Source organism: Lissotriton helveticus, chromosome 6 (assembly GCF_964261635.1).
Source record: "Lissotriton helveticus chromosome 6, aLisHel1.1, whole genome shotgun sequence".
NCBI lineage: Eukaryota > Metazoa > Chordata > Amphibia > Caudata > Salamandridae > Lissotriton > Lissotriton helveticus.
Genome location: NC_136067.1, coordinates 1,169,910,994 through 1,169,931,934, shown reverse-complemented (window position 1 = coordinate 1,169,931,934; position 20,941 = coordinate 1,169,910,994). Strand labels below are relative to the sequence as shown.

The window sequence follows — 20,941 nt, the reverse complement described above, 5'->3', positions numbered from 1 at the left end:
CTCGCTTGTGGAGTGCTTCAAGAAAATGAAAAAGTAGCACTTGAAAAGTGAGCAGTGAAAGGACCCAAGTAATGTATCCATGCGCCAAGGGAGGGACAAACACTAGAAGAGGAAGGACAGTTCACACAAGCTAATATAGAGGAAGCAAGTCAACCAATAGTAAGCATGGGTGAGCTCGAAGCCCACTGTAAGCTAACAATATGTCTCGCAACAGGCAGTAAATGCACTGTCAAGTAGGTGAGATCTAATAATGGAACAGGATTTGAGGAGTCAGCTATCATGAGTAATCTCTCAGGATATCATGAGTATTTTCTCAAGCTCAGGAAAGAGTGTGGAGGCATTGCTCTCCCAGAGAGAGAACCAGTTGGATAGAATAGAACAAGAAGGGGACAGTTCAGAGACAGGAGGCAAGAAACATACTGATGGAATAATGGGAATAGTCACATTTCAGCAGATTTCAGATCTCCAATTTAAAGTTCTAGTACAATTGGCTTTCATCGATAGAAACATTACCAAAAACCCTTCATCTTCTTTGTAATGCATCTTGAATTCAGGGTACAGTCTCTCCGGATTAGAAAAAAACTTGCACAAGACCCCTGCTAAAGAAACAAACGGCAGACCCAAACATCCTGAGTAATTATCGACTGAACTCACTCCTTCCATTTCCAGTGAAGATTCTAGAAAAGCATGTTAACACTATTTCAGTAGACCACATGGAGAGCAATGAGATAATGGACCTAGCACATGCTGGCTTTCGTACCGTGCGTGGAATGGAAACCACACTGGTGTCTCTTCCTCATTATTGTGCTGGTGCTATTAGATCTGTTGGCTTCCTTCAATACAATCTCTCATACAATCCTAGGGGAAAGACTAAGGGAAATAGGTATAGAGGACAGACTGCTGGAATGGTGCATATCATATTTGAAGGCTAGAACTTAGGCAGCTTTCCTCCACTGCAGGGGTGGCTCGCCCCACTGCTCCTTGAGCATGAAAAATAAAATGATAATAACGTTGTTATTATCATTTTATTTTTTGCAGGTTTGGGGCTGGGTTAGGGAGGGGCAGGGCTGGAGGCAGAGGGAGAGGAGTGGTTTGCACACTCAAAGTGGGCATGACTGCTTGGACGGCCGTCTTGGCCCGGCCAAACAGACATGCCCGCTTTGTATATTCCCCACCAGGCTGCCATACACAGCCTGATGGGGAACATGCCCAATCCCCCAGTCCTCATCTTAGCACCGATCTACGGCGCTCAGACCAGTCACAACGCTGCATTGCAGCGCTGTGATTGGCTTAGGCAAGCCTGGGTGCTTCCTAGTTTCAGAACTCTGATGAGAGATGCGACTGGTGGAAAAGGCGAGTAATATTTATTATATATATATATATATTGTCCCCCCCTCTGCACTCTCATTCCCTGCCAGCCGCTACTGCTCCACTGAACCAATAAGAACCCAGTCCTCCTGTAACACAGGGTGTAAGGGTGTACTCCAAGGATCAGCATTAGGTCCAGATTTATTTTATATATATATATATATATATATATATATATATATATATATATTGCACACACACGAAGTTGGCGTGCTAAAGCCTCTTTGTACGGCGGGCTCACGACGGGGTACGCCAGCCCCTATTATTCCACACACTCCTGGTCGTGATTCCTTAGTTGAAAAACCAGAGTCGGAGCCCAATTGTTTTACGATGCTGTCAGTTTATTGGCAGAACAAAACCCAACGCGTTTCAAGATCCACCGATCTCTTGCTCACGGGTGGGGCTATGCTGGTACTGACCTTCATTTAAAGAGACATGGTGTTTACAATTTGTGCACGTGTGTATAGACATAAAGGAAATACCACATATGCTCAGTCTGTTCATTGTAAATCACGTTTCATGTAAACAATTATACCACTCCTCACAGAAATATGGGAATAAATGGGGAAGCCGAATATTAGACATATTATTCAAACTATACATACAATGGTTGTATTCCAAGGGCAAATAATCATTTTGCCCAAATAACAAGCGCGCTTGCGCAAACCATAATGTCCGGTTCTGTGTTATTATCACACAATTCCCCGATTCTAATTCGATTATTATTTTGCCCCAGTGGGCTAAAGTTCATCAATTCAATCAATATTGGCTTCCAATGATGCCCATGTGGGCGGTAGTATCTCCCATGTACACAACAAAAATCCAAATTTGATGAAATTCTGTGTATTGGACAGCGTTGAACCTAATGAGAGGGGAGGGAATAGGTGGCTAGAGTTACGCAAGTTGGAATCAAAATACATTATAATGTACAATACCTTGCAGCCCACTGGACACAATCTGGGTGAGGAGCTAGCCATTCACCTCCAAACATAGAATACGGTTTTTTCTTTTATGTAGAATAGGCTGCTGCTTCTTTTGGTATCTGAAGTTTAAATTTTAAATTGCTTTTAACAAAAATGATTTTTTGCACTAATTTGAAATGTAAATATCGTAGAATATTGCTACAGTCCTGTTTTCTTTTTTCCTTTACAGGATATGGGAGATACTACCGCCCACATGGGCATCATTGGAAGCCAATATTGATTGAATTGATGAACTTTAGCCCACTGGGGCAAAATAATAATCGAATTAGAATCGGGGAATTGTGTGATAATAACACAGAACCGGACATTATGGTTTGCGCAAGCGCGCTTGTTATTTGGGCAAAATGATTATTTGCCCTTGGAATACAACCATTGTATGTATAGTTTGAATAATATGTCTAATATTCGGCTTCCCCATTTATTCCCATATTTCTGTGAGGAGTGGTATAATTGTTTACATGAAACGTGATTTACAATGAACAGACTGAGCATATGTGGTATTTCCTTTATGTCTATACACACGTGCACAAATTGTAAACACCATGTCTCTTTAAATGAAGGTCAGTACCAGCATAGCCCCACCCGTGAGCAAGAGATCGGTGGATCTTGAAACGCGTTGGGTTTTGTTCTGCCAATAAACTGACAGCATCGTAAAACAATTGGGCTCCGACTCTGGTTTTTCAACTAAGGAATCACGACCAGGAGTGTGTGGAATATATATATATATATATATATATATATACATACATACATACATACATACATACATACATACATACATATATATATATATATATATATATATATATATATATATATATATATATATATATATATATATATATATCTAAGGCTGTTAGCAAAGCTGCTCCATCATAGAGGGCTGTCTTTATGGATTATGCTGATGATACCCAGTTTATAGTATCAGTTGATCCAGAGGTCTCATTCCCTTATGATAATTTCCATCAGTGTATGTGGAATGTTACCTGCTGGCTAACAGTGAACTTTCTTACATTGAATGAAGACAAAACAGTGGTACTCTGTTGCTCTGCAAATAAAGAGACCACAACATTGTCTAAAGACTTTGGGCCTTCACAAACAAAGTTCACGGTAATGCACTTTTATTGTGTGCTCCTGTCAGGCTGATTAAAAGGCTGTGGTGTATCCAAAATGCAGCAGCCCAGTAATATTTTGATCTCCCACAAAGGGCTCCCATATACTCTGCATTAAAAAACACTGCACCGGCTACCAATAATAAAAAGTATAATTTTCAAATCATTGTGTATGATGTGCAAGCCAGAACATAGAATGGATCCTGTCTACCTAAGAGACAAGCTCAAGATATATCAACCTGGTCACCAATTGAGATCAACCGAAGCAGGTTTTCTGGTTCAGGAAAACAGTAAACTCCCTGGTTGTTCAATAGGTAGGGGCATAGATTGCGTTAACCGATCACTAATCATGACCTGTGCCAGGACACCCTAAATGGAGTAGGCCTTACATGCAATCGTGCACTTTAGAAATATAATAATAATACTAAAAAGTTAGAGGAAGCCAGCAAAGATAAATATGTCACAATGTGATGTGGGTAGAGAAAGTGTGTTTGAAAAGAAGAAAGAAAGGAGGGATAAACATATTTATCAGGTGACAAAGAAAGCAGGTGTTAAATTCTATGTGAAAGGATAGGCAGTAATTAAGCAAGTATAAAGCTAGACAGAGGGTTACTGATTTGGAACCTGGTAACAGAGGTAATTGAGGTTAGGTAAAGTAGCACTTTGTCAGTACTTTTTTAATGTGAATTTCCTCAAAATACCTATAATGAAAATAAAATGGAAATAGTCATATGAAAATTTGTGCAAAAAGAAGTGCCAATGAACTGAACGTTGCGGGCTGATTCACAAAGGCATTTGCTGCTTTTCGAACGCCTGCTTGTAACCTGGCTTAGCTATGTAATCCAATGGGAGGTGGATTACATGGCTAGGATCAGCCTGCCCTATCAGTAAGGTTTCGCTGGTTGCAGTGTGATTATCGCTGGATTTCCAGCGATAATTACACTGTTTTCCAGCTAACACATGGATTCCTATCGCTTGGGAGATAAGCGTTGCTGATAGCACTCTATCTCCACGATAGAATCCAGTATTATTATTATTATTATTATTGGGACATTTGTAGAGCGCTGCGTTACGCACACCGGCGTGTCCACGCGCTGAAAGAGGAAGAGGCAGCAGGCAGGGATCACAAAGACAGAGCCGACCATTATTTTGTGTAGAGGAATGTTAGCCTGTGATAATTATCCTCGCGCTACAAGCGCTGAGCGATAATTATCGCAGGCCTTTGCTGAGATGCCCCTGAGTGCGGGGAATTCTGTCCTGTGCACTAGTCACACCAGGGCACCAGCCACCGCTGAGTTTGTTTCCCTGGAATCATCTGATACCCAGAGTAAATCGTGTAACGGTCATAGAGTAAGGCCCTGGTGTGTAGTACGCTGTGGGACTTGTGAAAGGTCACACAGTGGCCTAGGCCCGCGCCCTTACGCTCCTTGGTTAATGACGGTAGCAGCCACTTAAATGGAAGCAAATTAAGAAGCCTAGCCCCCCTGTATCCCACTGACGCTGACCCCCATGCTGAATAAAATAGTGCTGTGGTTGCAGTTAGGCTAGTACCTTTGAAAAGCCAGTGGGCTTGGGGTAAAACCACCTGTCAGACAGGCTTGTGTGATGCTGCTGAGCGCTCCTCAGGTCCTCTGCTCCAATCTTAACAGTATTTCGGATGCATGGTCTCGCCAGGCCCCGGAATTTACTGAGCCTCCTGAATCACCCCAAATCCTCCTGGAACCCCAGCCAACTCCCCTTTTCGAATCTGGACGCTGATCTCATGCTGCTGATAATAATAGCAGCAAGAGAGCTGCCCCAGGATTGGTTGGAGCTGGCTGGCTCAATGCTCCAGCAGGCACAGGGGGCCTCTGCCTGCTCTCCCCTATCTGTCTAACAAAACTAGTTGGAGAGGTTTGTGCATGTTAGGCTGGCCGTCTCGAGACAGCCAGCCAAAGTGGCATGCGAAGTGTAAACTGGAGTAGCCAGCAACACTGCTGCCAGCTGCCAATCAGCAGCTATGGCCCCGCCCAGCACTCCCACTCGGCTAGGCTGAAATGAGAAATAAAATGATAATGAAATATCTTCAATACCATAATATTTTTCATACGTGCTGCATGGTCAGCGGGGGGGTGGGAGGGGGGAGCGTTTCTCCACCCAAAGGGAGGAACCATTGCTGGAGGAATATAAGAAGGATGTGGTCTGGTTTGTCTACCAGTCCCTTAACAAACCAGTATCACCCTCAGTTTACCCCTTGAAACACACAAGTCATGCAGACTCCCCATTAATTGTTTTGTGTAATGGCAAACAAAAACGCATAGAATAGTAGCAATAGCAAACTAACTTTGATAAAGCCAACAAAAGATAAACTGGATGCCCACCACAGCAAGAGACTCTTGCTGTTAAGTTCCTATTACATTTATCAGTCATTTCAAAATAAACGAGGAACAACTTCTCTTTGAAAGAAAATTACTGCCACTATTGAAACCTTTCAGACTTTGTCTGAGAGAGGATGCATTAGCTGTAGCAGCTGCACCGCCCATTGATCAACTCCATTTTGTGTGCCTCAAACCCCAATTCTGGATCTTTTCCTAGCCATGGCCAGTTGAGTGGAAATGAAGCTGGACCATGCGGCTAAGTTGAATTTGAAGGCTTGTATTCTCCACATTATGGTCACTGGTCCGACCACATAATAAAATGGAGATTGTTCACCTATAAGAGTGGAGCCTTTGGGCCCTTCTGCCTCATGGAATTTGTATGAAGTTAGCCTGGTATATGCTGTCCACTAATTAAAGTGGACATTTTGTACCAGTCCAACCGACCCTTATGATGTATGAGGTCAAAGATAATATTTAGAAAGCTATCTTAGAGCTAGCTGTGGAGAGCAGCCTTCAGGCTTAATCTTGAAGGAATGTAAAGCAGCTTTTTAAACAGAATATCACCTCCTGAATTAATCAAGTGAAAGGAGAACCACGCAGTAGTTCTCTAAAAATGTGTATTTATAAATATAACACTCTCTAGTATCTTCTACCCAAGGATAGAACACAAAGTACATTATACGATATCAATAAAACAACTGTAAGTAGCACAATACACAGTGAGCTTCAGGGGGAGACCAGACCATATACTAAAATAGTGATATAACAACCATGACTCGGGTCAAGACAAGGTCTGGAGCACATAGAATCAGTGGGACCCCAAGGAACCACCCAAGGTGAGTAGATAGGAACCCCACGGAGGACGGGTACAGTGTACTAACACGACTGCCGGCTCTGTACATTTCTATGGGGAAGTCGCAGTTGCAATTTTACAGTTTAAGGACCTTTCAGGAGGACTTCGAGGAAACCCTTTAGAACTTAAGAGGTTGGAGAGCCACCCCACCCGTGGATACTGTGGTACCCGAGTTACTTATCCCAGAGGAGCCGGTAGAATAGGTCTGGAGTGGCATCGGAATCCGCCGTCGTTCTCAATGGAGGGCTGCAAAGAAGTACTGCTTCCTTGAAAGTAAAAAAGGTCCGGTGGAATCCCAGCTGGGATTCTGGAAGAAAGGAACCTGAAAGCAGACAGGACAGAGTCTGGGTCCCTTCAGAGTGACCAGGGGCTAGGGAGACGAATGCCTACCGATGTCGGGTGCTTCGGGTGCGAAAGAGGGATGCTTGACTCTGCAGCCACGCGGACCGGGAGATGTCGATGATGACCAGGAGACAGATGCAAGCAGTACCACAAAGGATGTCGAGTGCTGAGGGGTTGGTGTCTGGCTGGAGCACCAACAAGCCTTGGCAAAAGCAACCCAAACAGGAAGGTCAAACAGGTTACGGTGTGGACCAAAAAGGTCCAGGGGACTCACCAAGCAATGCAGAGTAAGGGCATGTCTAGAGCAACCAGGAAATCCCCACAGAATTCAAGATGAACCTCAGGAGGACCCACAGGCCAAATGACCAGGAGTCGCGAGGGGACCTCGAGCAAGATCACAAAGTACCAGCCCACAGAGCAATCGGTGCGAGAACGCCGGAGTTCTTTGGTGGAAATGCTGCTCAGGGTCAGGACTACACAGAGTCCAATGCACAAGCTTGGAAATCGACAACAAGCATATGCACTTGCAAATAAACGTGGTTCACAGGGGTTCGGATTATGCAGTCCCCACAAGGGATACTAGCCTCAAACTTGAGGGCAGATCAACCTCAGGGACCTTCAAAACCCACCTCCTGTGTTGCTGGAGTCTACATAGTCCGCAGGAGCTCGGGAGCAGCAGACTGGTCAGTTGCATTGAGGTGTCTGCGAATGCAGGGGAGTGACTCCTTCACCCCAAGGAAGATTCTTCAGCTGTCCTTGGTGCACCACAGGTCCTGCACAGAACCTGTAATGGAGCAAGAACACAGACAAAGCTTTGGGCAGAGAGGGAGACTAAGTGGGGTGCAGTCGAAGTCCACCGAAATCCAGTGTCCAGACGGTTGAAGGTCAGTTGTTTCTTCTTGTAGAATTTTGTCCACATAAAATCTAGAGAGCTACAGTCAAGTAAGCCCTTTTGTAACCACGGGAGAGGGTTGGCCAGATTTGGGGGACGCTCCTAGGGGAGGGTCAGGACAGAGGGGAGGTTTCTCCTGTGTCCTTTGTCCAGTTTCACGCCAGAGCAGGAACCAATGGCTCCCAGAACTGGTTTGAGCTAGACTATGCACAGAGACAACAAATATGCCCCAGGTGCAGACTTTCAGGCACTCTCAGAGTGCACCCTCCCAGTCCCAAAACACTAAATCCTATCTGGGAGGTGGTCACACCTCCCTGTGACAGGATGCCTATTGTGCTTCCTTCCTCTGCTTGAGCTTGGCTCAGCAGCAGGAGGGCAGAAATGTGTCTCTGGTTGGCAGCCTACATTTTGTGCTGACTGGGTCGAGAAGTCTGGCACCGGACAGACCAGTGACTCCACGAAGCTCACTTCAGAAGGGTGGAATCATATCTCCCACACCGGTTACCAGTATGGAGGTATGATTCCAAGGTGTTTGATACCAAACACAATATGTTTCTATGCAGCCGTTTTTGAGTTAGCATTTACGCGAGGTTATAATGCACCTCTACCTATATGTCCGGCTGAGTCACAAACACCCTGGGAGAATAGTCTCTGAAGGCTGCAGAAGGGTCCTGCTCATGCAGGGGCACACTCTCATGTAAAACCCAGCACCCTACCTTCAGAATTGTTATGGCCTGCTATAAGGGTGACATAAGTTTGAAGTGTAGTGACCTATAGATATAGTGAACCTATGTCTAACGTAAGTGGTGGATGCAGCATCTTACACAGGTTGCAGTAGCAGACTGTAGTTCCATTTTGCATGGCCTCTCATGAATGGCATACTACATGCTTCAGCCCATGGGAGGCCTCTGGGGTACCTATGCCCTGGGTACATGTGTACCATATACTAGGGACTGATAAGGATACCCAAGTATCCAATCTGGAGTGTACCAAAGTACATGTATGACACTTTTATAGGAGAAAGCAGATAGACTGGGGTCCTGATTAGCAGGATCCCAGTCAGACTAGTCAAAAACAGTGTAACATCAAGCAAAAAGTGGGGGTAATCATAAGAAGAAGATCCTACTTTCCTACAGAATTATCCTGGTCTATTTTCTCAGTTGAATGACTTTGGCATCCAGGTCGCTCTTTCACCTTCCTAGTCCTGATGAAGACCTGTGCTTGAGGCATTCAGGGGCCCCTTTCCCTCCCCAGGTGTCAGGTCAAAACGTCGACGTTCTTTCATTAAGCCTGGATATCTGTGCAGAGTGGCAATAGTAACTTAAAAACTGGGCCACTTCTGGATGCGATATATGTTATTAGAAATTGTATACCGGACAGGTTTCCATGTACAATAATATGATTTGTGAAAAGGTCTAAAGGACCCCCCTTTTTCTTTTCCTTTTCAGGTTGAGCCTAGCGCAACGCGCATGCGCTGCCTATGGGAGGCTTCTTGTGAGCACTCCAAACCTCCCCGAGACTTCTCCATATGGGTCAATTAACTCCCACACATTCCATTGGCCTTTGTGTGTGGCTTTCAATAATGAAAGCATGCAAATGGCCAAAGACGGGTGCATGTCCTGCCTTTTCTGTAAACGTTCCCTCCCATGGGGTTTGGGTCTCGGGAGCAAGCAGCGGCGCGCAGTGTGCCAGCTGCATTCCTGGATCAAGTCACAAATTAACACAGCTCGTCACTTTCACTTTCGCGCTGCACTTTTATTTTTATGGTGTACGCTGGTTTTCTTTTAGTAACAGAAGCACGTTTAGTTTCACACACAGTGTGTCATCTCTGTGTTGTATTTTAACGAATTAACATAATCACTCTTGCTATTTAAAAGACTTTGAAGCATAAACCTAAGATATGTGGCTCTTCAGCTCAATGCATGCATTAAGAACAATTCACATCCTGAAGCGGCACTGCTGTCGTACCTTACTGCTCTTTGTCAAGGCATTACAAGAAGAGCCCGAGAAGCTGATCGGGTGCATTCTATCTGAAGGCGATTACAGTGCCTGTTACAGCCTGCTTCCTCCGAACAAGAGCATCTTGCAGCAGACAGCTCTGGATCTGGGATGAAGAGGAAGGGAGATGGAGTGAAATATAACAAGCCCAGCTAGTGATACTCGTATCCAGTGTCGTTGCTGCATCGGGTGCAAGGGAAGACCGTTCACTGACAGAGCGCTGTGGAGATCAGTCCCGCATCCGACCTCCCCTGCTGTTAATACTGCGAGGCCTGAATGATGCACGGCAAACTAGGCTTTCAGTGTAATGGTTTCTGAGAAACTGTGTGTACAACAAGGGGGGGGGGAACAAGGAGAGCACAAGGGGGTTCTCCCTTAGTGCAAGGATTGGCAAAATCACCACTCTCAAATGGGAGTGGAAGGTCCGGCCCTGGTGTTCGCCAGTAGTATCAAGAACAAAGGGGTACCAGGCCGTTCCTTGGTAAGTGCGTGTTAGGTCAGTGACAGGTTATAGATGCAGTAGGATACCGGAGGAACCTACAGAGGGGCATCCATTTTGTTGGATGTATTGGCCTCACACACCCTTGCGGGTGTCATGCTTCATCATCGGCAATGCTCCTCGTTGGGTCGGCGGAAACATGTCGACCCAGTGACAAACTAGGATAGTCTTGCACTAGGGCACTTTACTTCCCTACACCTCTAGTCCTTATCCAATTTTAATTGGAGCCAAGGGACGTCTAGAATAAACTTGATCCTGGCACCCTTAACTTCATTTTAATCACTCCCACATCTACAATAACCTGGCCCCACACCTGCACTTCACCCATACGGCAGTTGGAAAAAGATCTCCGCCAAAGAGCCCCTCTTTGAGGTGTTGCCCGTTGGGTATTGCACCGCCGACCCAACGAGGAGCATTGCCGATGATGAAGCATGACACCCGCAAGGGTGTGTGAGCCAATACATCCAACAAAATGGATGCCCCTCTGTAGGTTCCTCCGGTGTCCTACTGCATCTATAACCTGTCACTGACCTAACACGCACTTACCTAGGAACGGCCTGGTACCCCTTTGTTCTTGATTCTGAGAAACTGTAGCTTCCATGGTGAGTGGGCATCATACAGTGTGAATAGAATGTTATCCCCGCTTACGTGTTGTCTCTCAAACATATGGCCTTACATTTCTTCTACTTCAAGCAGACACGAGTAGCTGCATGGCATGTTCTCTTAAACTGAGAAAGGAATAGAAACACATTTCAAATGGAGAACGTATTGCAAGAACCTATTTACATTACTGTCTTAAGAAATAGGATACTGGAACGCTCCTCTTTCCCTTTAAAAACTTGTTTCCACTCTAGCGGGGGTTTTCATATTGTATTTCAAGCCGGCGGAAATGGTATTGTGGGCTCATGAAAACATTGAAAACGTGTCTTGGAGATTTAAAAATACTATCTGGGACAATATTTGAGTGGTATATAAAAGACCTACCTCCAGTCAATCGGACAAAAAAAGCACAATACAGACCGATGAGGGTTGTGCTCTAAAATCATTCAGAAAATCAAAGCTGCCTGATTCGCTCTTTAAGAGTCAATCAAACACATGTATAGTACAGTCGTAAACGGGGTAGTTGCTGTGGAAGGCAGAATAGTAAAAGGATTACGTTTTCGGTGCTGAACTCGGGTTTATTTAGCCAACTAGGGAAAAAAACACAGTAATCGCTCTAAAATCCCCATTGTGGGAGTCCAGTTAATTTGCAGATGCTGGTTAAGTATGAGGGGGAAAAAGCTGAGGCATGTGTCATACTACAGTTGACACACTTTGAAACACCCATCGTGATGGAATGTGACTTTTTAATCCTCTTTTATTCTACCTTTACTGCGCTGTTACAGCTGTGGCTCAAAAATCTGTGTTATTGGTTAGTGAAAGTTAATTACCTACGATTGTCCACTAGACCGCTGGCTGGAGTCTGTTTATTTACACAGCACATCTCTCACAATTTACTACCTTTCTAATTGTCATCAAAAACGTCATGCCTGCATGCCATGACTTTCTCTCTAGTGGTAAATGCCACTGTCTAAACCTAACCAGCGATTTTAGTTAGAACTTGTGATTGCTGAATTTAGCAGAAACTTTTCAGATGTGCAAAACATGGGCTTAAGTGTAAACATTCACCCTGTGAATCAAATTTACACAACAAAATGTGAGGTTGCTCACTAATTTTTTTTAGTATAGTTTGAATTCACACAATTTAGAATACAAGGCTGTTTGTGGACAGATTCCAAACCAACATACAGGCAGCTTTTTATCATCCCAGCTTCGCTTAATAAAGCAGTGTTAGTAGTCCTCTTGTACATCGGCATCTTACTAACTAGTTTCTTGGTTTATCGTATTCTGAGAAACCTCAGTGAAAACATTTTCAAAAAATATGTACATGTTGATTAAATCGTGTAATACTCATATCTCGGGTCCTGCTTTTCAGGTAAACCGTTATGTCTTGTAATGTAAGGTTGCTCTAAGGGCTGATGCTGGAGTGGAGAAGTGTGGCTCAATGGTTAGAGCGGAAGACCCTGATGCAGAGGTCTGGCCCGGGACCAGGGTTCAATTCCCGCCTCGGCGGCTCTTGGACTCAATCTCCCCGGACCTGATAATTCTCACCTCGGTGCCTCGTCTAATCATGGGTCCCACTCTGTGACTCTGGGCAATAGCTTGCTTAATCTCCACAATGGCCCCAGCAGCACTTGAATGCCTGGCTTCACCTTGGGGGTCCCCAGGAGTGGACATCTCACAGGAAAGCCAGGAATGGTTCCACAGCGGTATGAATACAGCGCTACGAGACCTCTGGGTAGAAGTGCGCTATATAAATACAAACACATGCTCATGCAATATGAATTGCAGTTTCATCACTCGACGCTGATGACTTCACTATTCTTTTATCGCCTGCAGAGCCTTCATCTTTCACACCTCTTTCAGTGGTCTGCTGAGCTTTCTTATTTGACTTATTCATGAAATGGTTTTACCTTCAACATTTAGTGCATAACTCCACTTCCTCTTAACCAACCCTGTTTTTTTATCAGCACTGTTACTCAATTAGATCTAGTAAGCAACCCAGGACAGGGTTTGCCCTTGTGATGGGCTCACCAGCCAGGTATAGTTTGGTTCCTGTGACAGTGTTCACGGGAGCCATGTCTGGGCATAACCGCCTCACTTAGGGCAACATACAAAAGTATACAAAAGCGGGTATGCCTCAAAGTGGGTCTGGTTCAAGCAAGACCCGTCTTCGAAGTTTAGGCTGGACTGCTCCTATGGAGCAGGAAAAAGACTGATTTGCCAATAGCTGAGTCCAACCTGAGGTGGCATGGTGTGCAAATGAACAATGGATTGGGATTCAACCCTAATAATTACCAGTGAATGAGATTCATTTAAGTATTCTATCCATCACTTTTTATATACTTTAATCATTTGCCCTAAGCGGGATAGGTGGTTACTCTGCTCATACCCCCGGCATCCACATACTTTGACAGTTTACATGCATGCAAATGTGAAAGTGTCATATTGATACGCATTACCCATATGCTGTGTTAAGTTAGCATGAGCTTAGTAGAAGATTAAACACCATTTCTTCCTGTCTGCTGCTTTTGCACACAACACATAAACTATTGTTATAGCTTTGAGCCTAATAGAGCGCTTTGGATTCACACGAGAATAATATGTTTTTACTCTGATATCAGCTTTGCTTAGTGAACTGTGTCTGTACACTGAGTGCTGAAGCCTTCAAGGATAACTCGACACAGTGGTTGTTGTGAGGTCTGATCTTCGCACCTTCCTAGACATAACATACATACATGCGCAGCCAAATTCTGGCTTTAGGCTCGTTTTATATTACTTCACGCAGCGCACCCACACACACTTGATGGTGCTTCGCATGCAGAGAGCTGGTGGAAGATGTTGTGATCCCTTACCACTAGGATCTTGAGGTATGGGGCCGCTCTGCTAAAACCCAATGAGACCTTCTTAGATCTATACTACTATTATAAAGGAAGAACTTTGCGGCTTTGAGGCGGGTAAACTTGGGAACGGCAGCGCCAATCCACACATTCGATACATCGTTGTAATCAAAAGGGTGTGCAGATGGACATAGGCTATATAAATTAAAAATAAATACGTTATTAAAAAACATAAGTTAAAAAAAATGTAGTCCCTTCAAAGTAGCACCAGCCGCGACGTGCTTGCTGACATCAGGAGCGGCGTACACGCAAGGAGCGGCGTACAGGAGCGGCGGAGAACAGCGTGGGGAGGAGCGGCGGAGATCAGCGCGGGGAGGAGCAGTGACGAGGAGCGGCGGAGATCAGGGGAGCAGAGGACATGACTGGCGGACAGGCGGTGAAGATCGGCGGGCAGACAGTGAGGGGCTGCAGAGATTGAATATTCACTGTAATGTATGGCTCTAATAATTTAGTGAGAGCTGGTACCGGGGCCTATCGGAGGAGCTGCACTTGCTCTCCTATTAAAGGGCCCGCACCGGGGTTTTTAAGGCTGCAAACACTGCAAGCTCTTACGCTTTCTTCCCCATGGCAACCACTGCCATCTTTTCAGCCCCCCGCTGCAGCCGTACGGACATCGCCACCAGTGCTGGGAAGGTACAAGCATGCCATCTCTGCATTGTTTTGATATGCTGTTTTATGTTAAGGTAGAGGCTGTTTGTATAGCACCTGTGGCAGCCATGGATTGCTTCTTACCGCTGAAAATCATGTCGAATAGTCAGGTGTGCGCCAGAGTGGAGCAGCTGCCGTGTTCTTCTCGGATGAGAGCGTAAGGTGCTGATAACATGGAATTGTGAAACACGCAGAGCACTGCTATCAGGCCCATGAGCACAGTGAATATAAAGCGTGTCTGCTGTTCAGAAAAGGCATTTCCTTTGAAATTGAATCAATTAGTTGTCGGGGGAAGTGACGGGACAGTACAGGAACTTCTGAGGGGCAAGCAGGTACTCTGTGACGCTAACTACCTGCACTTTTCCATTAAGGAGACAAAGGAGGCTCAATAAAAAGAGCATTTATAAAAAAAAACGCAAAGAATGTATAAAGAAAGAAAGAGAAAGCACACGTAGACAATCTGTTCTGTTATGTTAATCACTGGCAGGTGGATGGGTAACGTTCAACACAATGAAAATAGAGGGGATTAAAAATATAAAAAGGTAGTGGACACAGCCTGTGCGCCACGCAGAGCACCCGGGTCACCCCTCTGCGGAGAACAGTCAACAAGTCCTAATAATGTGTCCCGTGGGCAGGTACTAAACGGGGCATTACAGCAGGAAAAAGTGACATGAGGAGTGACGTGAGCAGGTTACACAACGTCAGGGCGGGCGGGGGCCCTGAGCCATGATTGCTCCCGGACAACGTCGGGACGGGCTGCTAGTATGATATAATATAATATAATATGCTAGTTAGGGAAGGTGAGAATCAGGTGTTGTTAAACACGATTCATTTCAACATTTTAGTATGTTGTCACCTTGTGTATTTTATGGACTAGTAGCTATGCTGATTATTTTGCTTCTTATAATATGTTTGTTGGTATTATCTAAGATACTACGTTTGAGAACCCTGCATTAGTGAATAAACATTTCAAATATGCACGTGTCCTCATTTACTCCTTGTTTTGGTTTGAAATTATTGTATAACGAAAGAGTGTTCATGTGTTCCACGTTACCTGAGGTAATCCAAGTCCATGTTCTGGTTTGTCTAAATATTGGGAGTTTGTAATGACCAATAAGACACTGTAGCTAGTCTGGTAAGGGGATTTTGGGTACTAAGGTGAGTTTTGGCACACCCTAACTTACTAAGGTTCCAAGTCTCTATGCACAGTTCTGTAGGAGAACAGGATCCCTGCTACAAAAGGGAGTATTTCACGCAGCAATAAAAAGCATGCGGAAGAGGCAAGCATTTCGTCATAAATTAGACTACATAATACAATATATAGCTATTGTACAGCTAATCAATTCCTAGCAACACAATACATAGGATAATTTGCTGCATACCTAAACGCTCAGACGGTCCCAAAGGCAGGACCTATTGGCAATGCCAATGCTTGTTTCACTCCTTGTCCACACGAGCACCCTCTCTGATCACTCACCTTTATCACTTTATCCATTTGTGGATCTAAGAGTTTTCGATATAATGTGCAAATAAGAATGTTGTTTGAGACTGACTTATATGTAACTAAGCTTTCAGAAATGCAATTATGTGTATGTGTCTTAATCTTCTGGTTTTAAAATCTTGTCTGCTTCCCTAACCTCGTAACTGTGGCTTGAATCTACGAGACTATTTTTCTGTTTTTCCATATAGTGGTCAGAGATATTTTGATATATTCATTTTTCTATGCCTCTTGTTGCTTTTTCCAATCGGACCATTGTTTGTCTGTTTTACTATTGAAAACTTGTTGGTACCCATCAATTTGATGAAAATCATGGCACAGGCTGGTAATGTCCCATTGTTGCATAATTTAAGCTTGTTTAGCATTTATCATAAAATAATTTATAATTGAAAGTTGCGTGAGCATGAAAAGTCCAATTTTCACAGCACAGTAAAATTCATTTATGTAATCCTTAGTTTTCATTTGAAATAACAAACAGTTGCTTCATTCAAATTGTATATTGTGCAAAACCAGTTTAACTCATAAGGCGTTGGAAGCCCAATTTACGTGGACGTACTTATGCAGAAGGAAGGCAATTTTGTGTTAACAGTAAAATGAAAACTTAAATGACAAAGAAGGAAGCATTCTACCTCCACATAAATTTCATTTAGGCATGTAACGTTTAATTTCCTGCTGCAGAAAAGCCCGTTCCCCCAGTCCATCAAATTGCACTTCTTATGTAACACTGTGACCTCTTTAAAATATCTCATTGCAGCAATCAACAGTTGAAAGAAGCCAGATACCTTGAGTGAGGTGTCTGAATGGGCATTGCACCCCTTGTGGGGTGATTACAGTTTTTCTGGATCCAAATGAGCTACAAACACTTTTTGGGTAGTTTAAATTTGATTGGCTATGTAGTGATCCAGCGGTAATTTCACAGTAATTTCTCATTGGAAAACATCATTTACCTCTAGTTTACTGCTTTAAATATGATGGACCTTTGCACCATGTATCACCTTCAGGAGGCTTTACATAAACATGGAAAATCAAAATGCGAATTAATATTTAAGCCAATAATAGAGTTGCGAATATTTTTAAAGGGTTTTATATTCTAGTTAAAAGTTAAGGTTCTCTGACCCTTTATTCATTAGTCAAATATCAATCAGGTTACAGAATTGAAAATAGGAAACATAGAATTAATACAGAACATATTACAAATTGAGTACAAGGCATTCCATAAAAGAAGGTAATAAAGCATCAAATGTCAGTCAAAATTATTTAAAGAGTTCAGGAAAATATAATTCAAGAGTGAGTTTTGCATGGCTAATCAATAATTAATAATTGGCAAAAATCTCCCATAAAGAGAAATAAATGCATGAGACGAATAAATCTTTTCAAAACTAATTAGTTAGTCAAAGCATAAACTTAGAGTTTTAGCATCTAAATCTAAACCTGTTCCATCAGCTGCTCTCTCTGCCCTGGTCTGTTAATATGTGTCTCTGTGTTTCACACAGAGAGGCAGCCCTCCCTTCACAAGACCACAGAGGAATGTGATCTGCCTTGCCAAAAATATGACGTGCAAGGCTAGTCCATGCTTCTCTGCCCCCTCCTCCCTCTATCTCTCCTCAGACGCAATCTCCTCCCAGTCTGAACTCACTACGTTCACGTACCTAACCCATATGATGTCTGGTCAGATCTGCTCCCTCCTTTCATCTCTCCTAGGGGTCATTATTTATACTCTAATTCTTGGCTGACTATACTAATAATTTTGCAGTTTCAGTAGAAACTTGCCCTGTGAGTGGTTAACATAGGTGACATGAGGGTCTCATCATCCTGTTCTCATTGCAAATCCAACTCATACCAGTTTTAACAAAGGAAGCGTTAAGGCTTAATACAGTCATATGTTTCACCATCAATAATTATACAAATATTGCAATATTTAGGTGGAAAAATGTATCAGTCCATTTCCTTCTCGCTTTTCACATCGCACGCAGGGATGGCACTCTCCCACAAACACTGGTACATTGGCACGATGATACGAGTGTACAGTTTATTGTGGCCTTGACCCATGTGTCTTCACTTGAGGCACTTGGTAGTTCATGCAGCTGACACAATTTTCTGCGCATGCGTCTTTCCTTCAGCACTCTGCTAACAATTCTCAGCCATGCTGGATTCTTAGGCTACCTTTTTATTTTGGGCCCAAAAACAAAACAAACACAAAAGAATATTAAATTATGAAATTAAACCCATTATGTATACCTCCCCCATACTAGTACCCTGTATTAGTTATTACATAGCAAAAGCTATTAGTTTAAAGCAGCTTTTCTATTATTTGTGCACAACATTGCAAAATGTGCAATGTACAACATAGCATAAACATGCTCTAGTGCAAATTTTCAAAGCGCAAACAGTTAGTACATGCTCTAATGTTTTAAATAGCTTTTCATGCAAAATGCATTTGCCCCACCTGTAGTGTTGGTGCATGGTTGATTAATTAATACATATTATAAGGAAGATGTGTTATGAACTGAATATGTATTGTCTAAATATGCAACTAAGCCAAAGTCTCTTGAGATGGGGTGTAGATTACAAGAAAAATGAGCTGGCAGGTGAGAATACATATTCCATTTTATCTTCAAAGCTAAAGAGGAAACTGAAATCACAAGTTTTCTTCGCTATAAAATCACGTTAATTCTGCACAATTATGTGCTACTTTAAAAGTAAAAAAAACATTCTGTAAATTAAATGAATGAAAGCATTTCAGACTGAAAGCATTTTGACCAGGCCTCATTTCATGTCTTTCACTTTGCATGCACTAAAAGTGCCACTTTTAAAAAGCATTTGACTAGGCCTCATTTCATGTTTCATGTGCCATGTGTTTTCACTTGCACCAAAATGTGTGTGCCATTTTAAATGCAGTCTGTCTGAACACACAAAACAGAGCAATGCTTAATCTTGATGAAATCTAGCTCTATCGGTAGCATGCTCTGCAAATTCATTCTTTGCAGAAAACACTGCAGTTGCACGTTCACGTTTTGCCAGTGGTCCTGAATAAAACACGAAGAACTTTTTCATACCATTACGTTTAGTGTCTTATTTATCAGTATTACATTTCGCTACCTAACGCAGGCTGGTCTTGGGGAAGGTAACATATGTTGAATACAACATAGGCCAGGGTGAAAATGATCTCCAACACGAAGCAAATGTGACGACTGCAGCATCAGGGGTTTACCACGCCGCATACTAATTAAATAACAGACACCACACTCAAAAATACACTGGTACAGGGAAAGACACTGAGCGGTCTTTTCCCCCTTTATTTATATACTCTGGCCACGCCTCGGCCTTGCTCCCGAGACATCACAGTCATTACAGCAAGCAGCAAGTTGCATTGTCCCACTTACTGCTGTTTCTTAAAAGATTCTGTTTCTTTCTTTTCAGGCCTGCTTTCAGCGGTGGATATAATGGAAGTTAATCCATCCCAGGGACAGACAGAAAAAGAAATCACTACAACTGTGGAAACTGCTGTCGCTATGACCTTATCTTGCTTTGGTAAAGCACGTGAAGGCTCCCCACCCCTAGCCTGCCCATAACTCCACCACAAAATAAATCTGCCTCAGTGCTTAAAATTCCTGTATTTGAAGATGCAAGAGCTGTTTTTCATTTGATGGAAATTGCCATATCTTTCATAAGGATTGCTTTTTTATTCATATATTGTATTTCGCAGCATTTGCACCACTGAAACATGTCAAGTTGTGCGCTTACTACAAATGAGTATTTTGATGTTATTTTTCCAAAGGCCATCTCACTAGCAATATTTTAAACTGCCCAGTCGTGTTTTTTGCAGAAACTAAAACATGCTCTGAGATCTTATGTTTCTAAAAGAGCTTTTATTAAACTTTCAGTAATCATATGGAGATTGCTGCTTACTCTTTACTGATCTATGAATTGTAATTTCATCAATCGTGTGCACTTGAATGGGCTGTAGAATGACCATATCATAGTTGGTTGTAATGTCACTCTTACGCGATCTATAGCCTATCTGTTAAATATAAAAATAAAGATTCTGATTCGCAAAAACAATTGCAAATCTTCACCAAGAGATTTAAGTATACATGTAGGTGGCTTTTACTATGTGAAGAAAGCCCTTCCCCAGTACTCTTCCAAATGTGGACGTAGTCTGCTCCCCTCCCTGTCCTGAAAGGGGAGCGACACCTATCCTAGGCTGGAGTAAATCTCCAACCATTGCCAGGGTGGGTAAGAGTCAGGTTGGAACTTTGAAATGCAGACAAATGTCTATAATGTGGTCATTCCCAAACATCCAAGGCAAACCACACCTTGAAATGCCCATTTACCAGAGCTCTCGAGTCTGAATGCGGATTTCTCAACTCTCGTGGTTGAGATATCACACTCATAAAACCATTTAGATCCACTAAAAAAACCTTTGGAGATTTACTGGCAGGGGCACAAAAAGAGACATTGTGGCATATGTATCATTTTAACAAGCAGCACAGAAAGTCACCTTGATGCACTGCATGATATGGAAAGGTCAGAGATGCGCTGTACTTAACATTGTACAGTGCATTCCTGGATTTTCACTCCACTAGTGCATAATGTGCTGCTTAGTTCCAATGCAGATACCCTTGCACCATGGTGAAAGGGTGCATGTGTTGTGTGCGGGGTGTTATGAAGTGTATGTATGTGGTGTGTAGTGGAATTATGTGGGTTGGTTTGGATTAGTTAGTTGTGTGGCGTGGAATTCCTTGGTGTGGAGTGGATTTGTGCTGTTGAATTATGTGGCATGGTGTGATGTGGAAATATGTGGATAGTATTTATGTGGTATTGGTGTACTGAAATTATATGGAATGGGATTGTGGTTTATGGAGTGTAATTATGTGGAATTGCATTTTGT

General features: G+C 43.2%; 1 protein-coding gene across 1 annotated transcript in view; it reads left to right on the top strand.

Moving 5' to 3' along the window:
• ARG1 (arginase 1) overlaps nt 1-19,965 on the top strand; it is a 176,650-nt gene extending 156,685 nt beyond the window's left edge. The window contains exon 8 of the mRNA XM_078648859.1: nt 19,471-19,965. Within this exon, the coding sequence (XP_078504985.1) occupies nt 19,471-19,622 (152 nt within the window). The 3' untranslated portion in view covers nt 19,623-19,965. The remainder of the gene's footprint in view (nt 1-19,470) is intronic.
• Nucleotides 19,966-20,941: the final 976 nt, after the last annotated feature.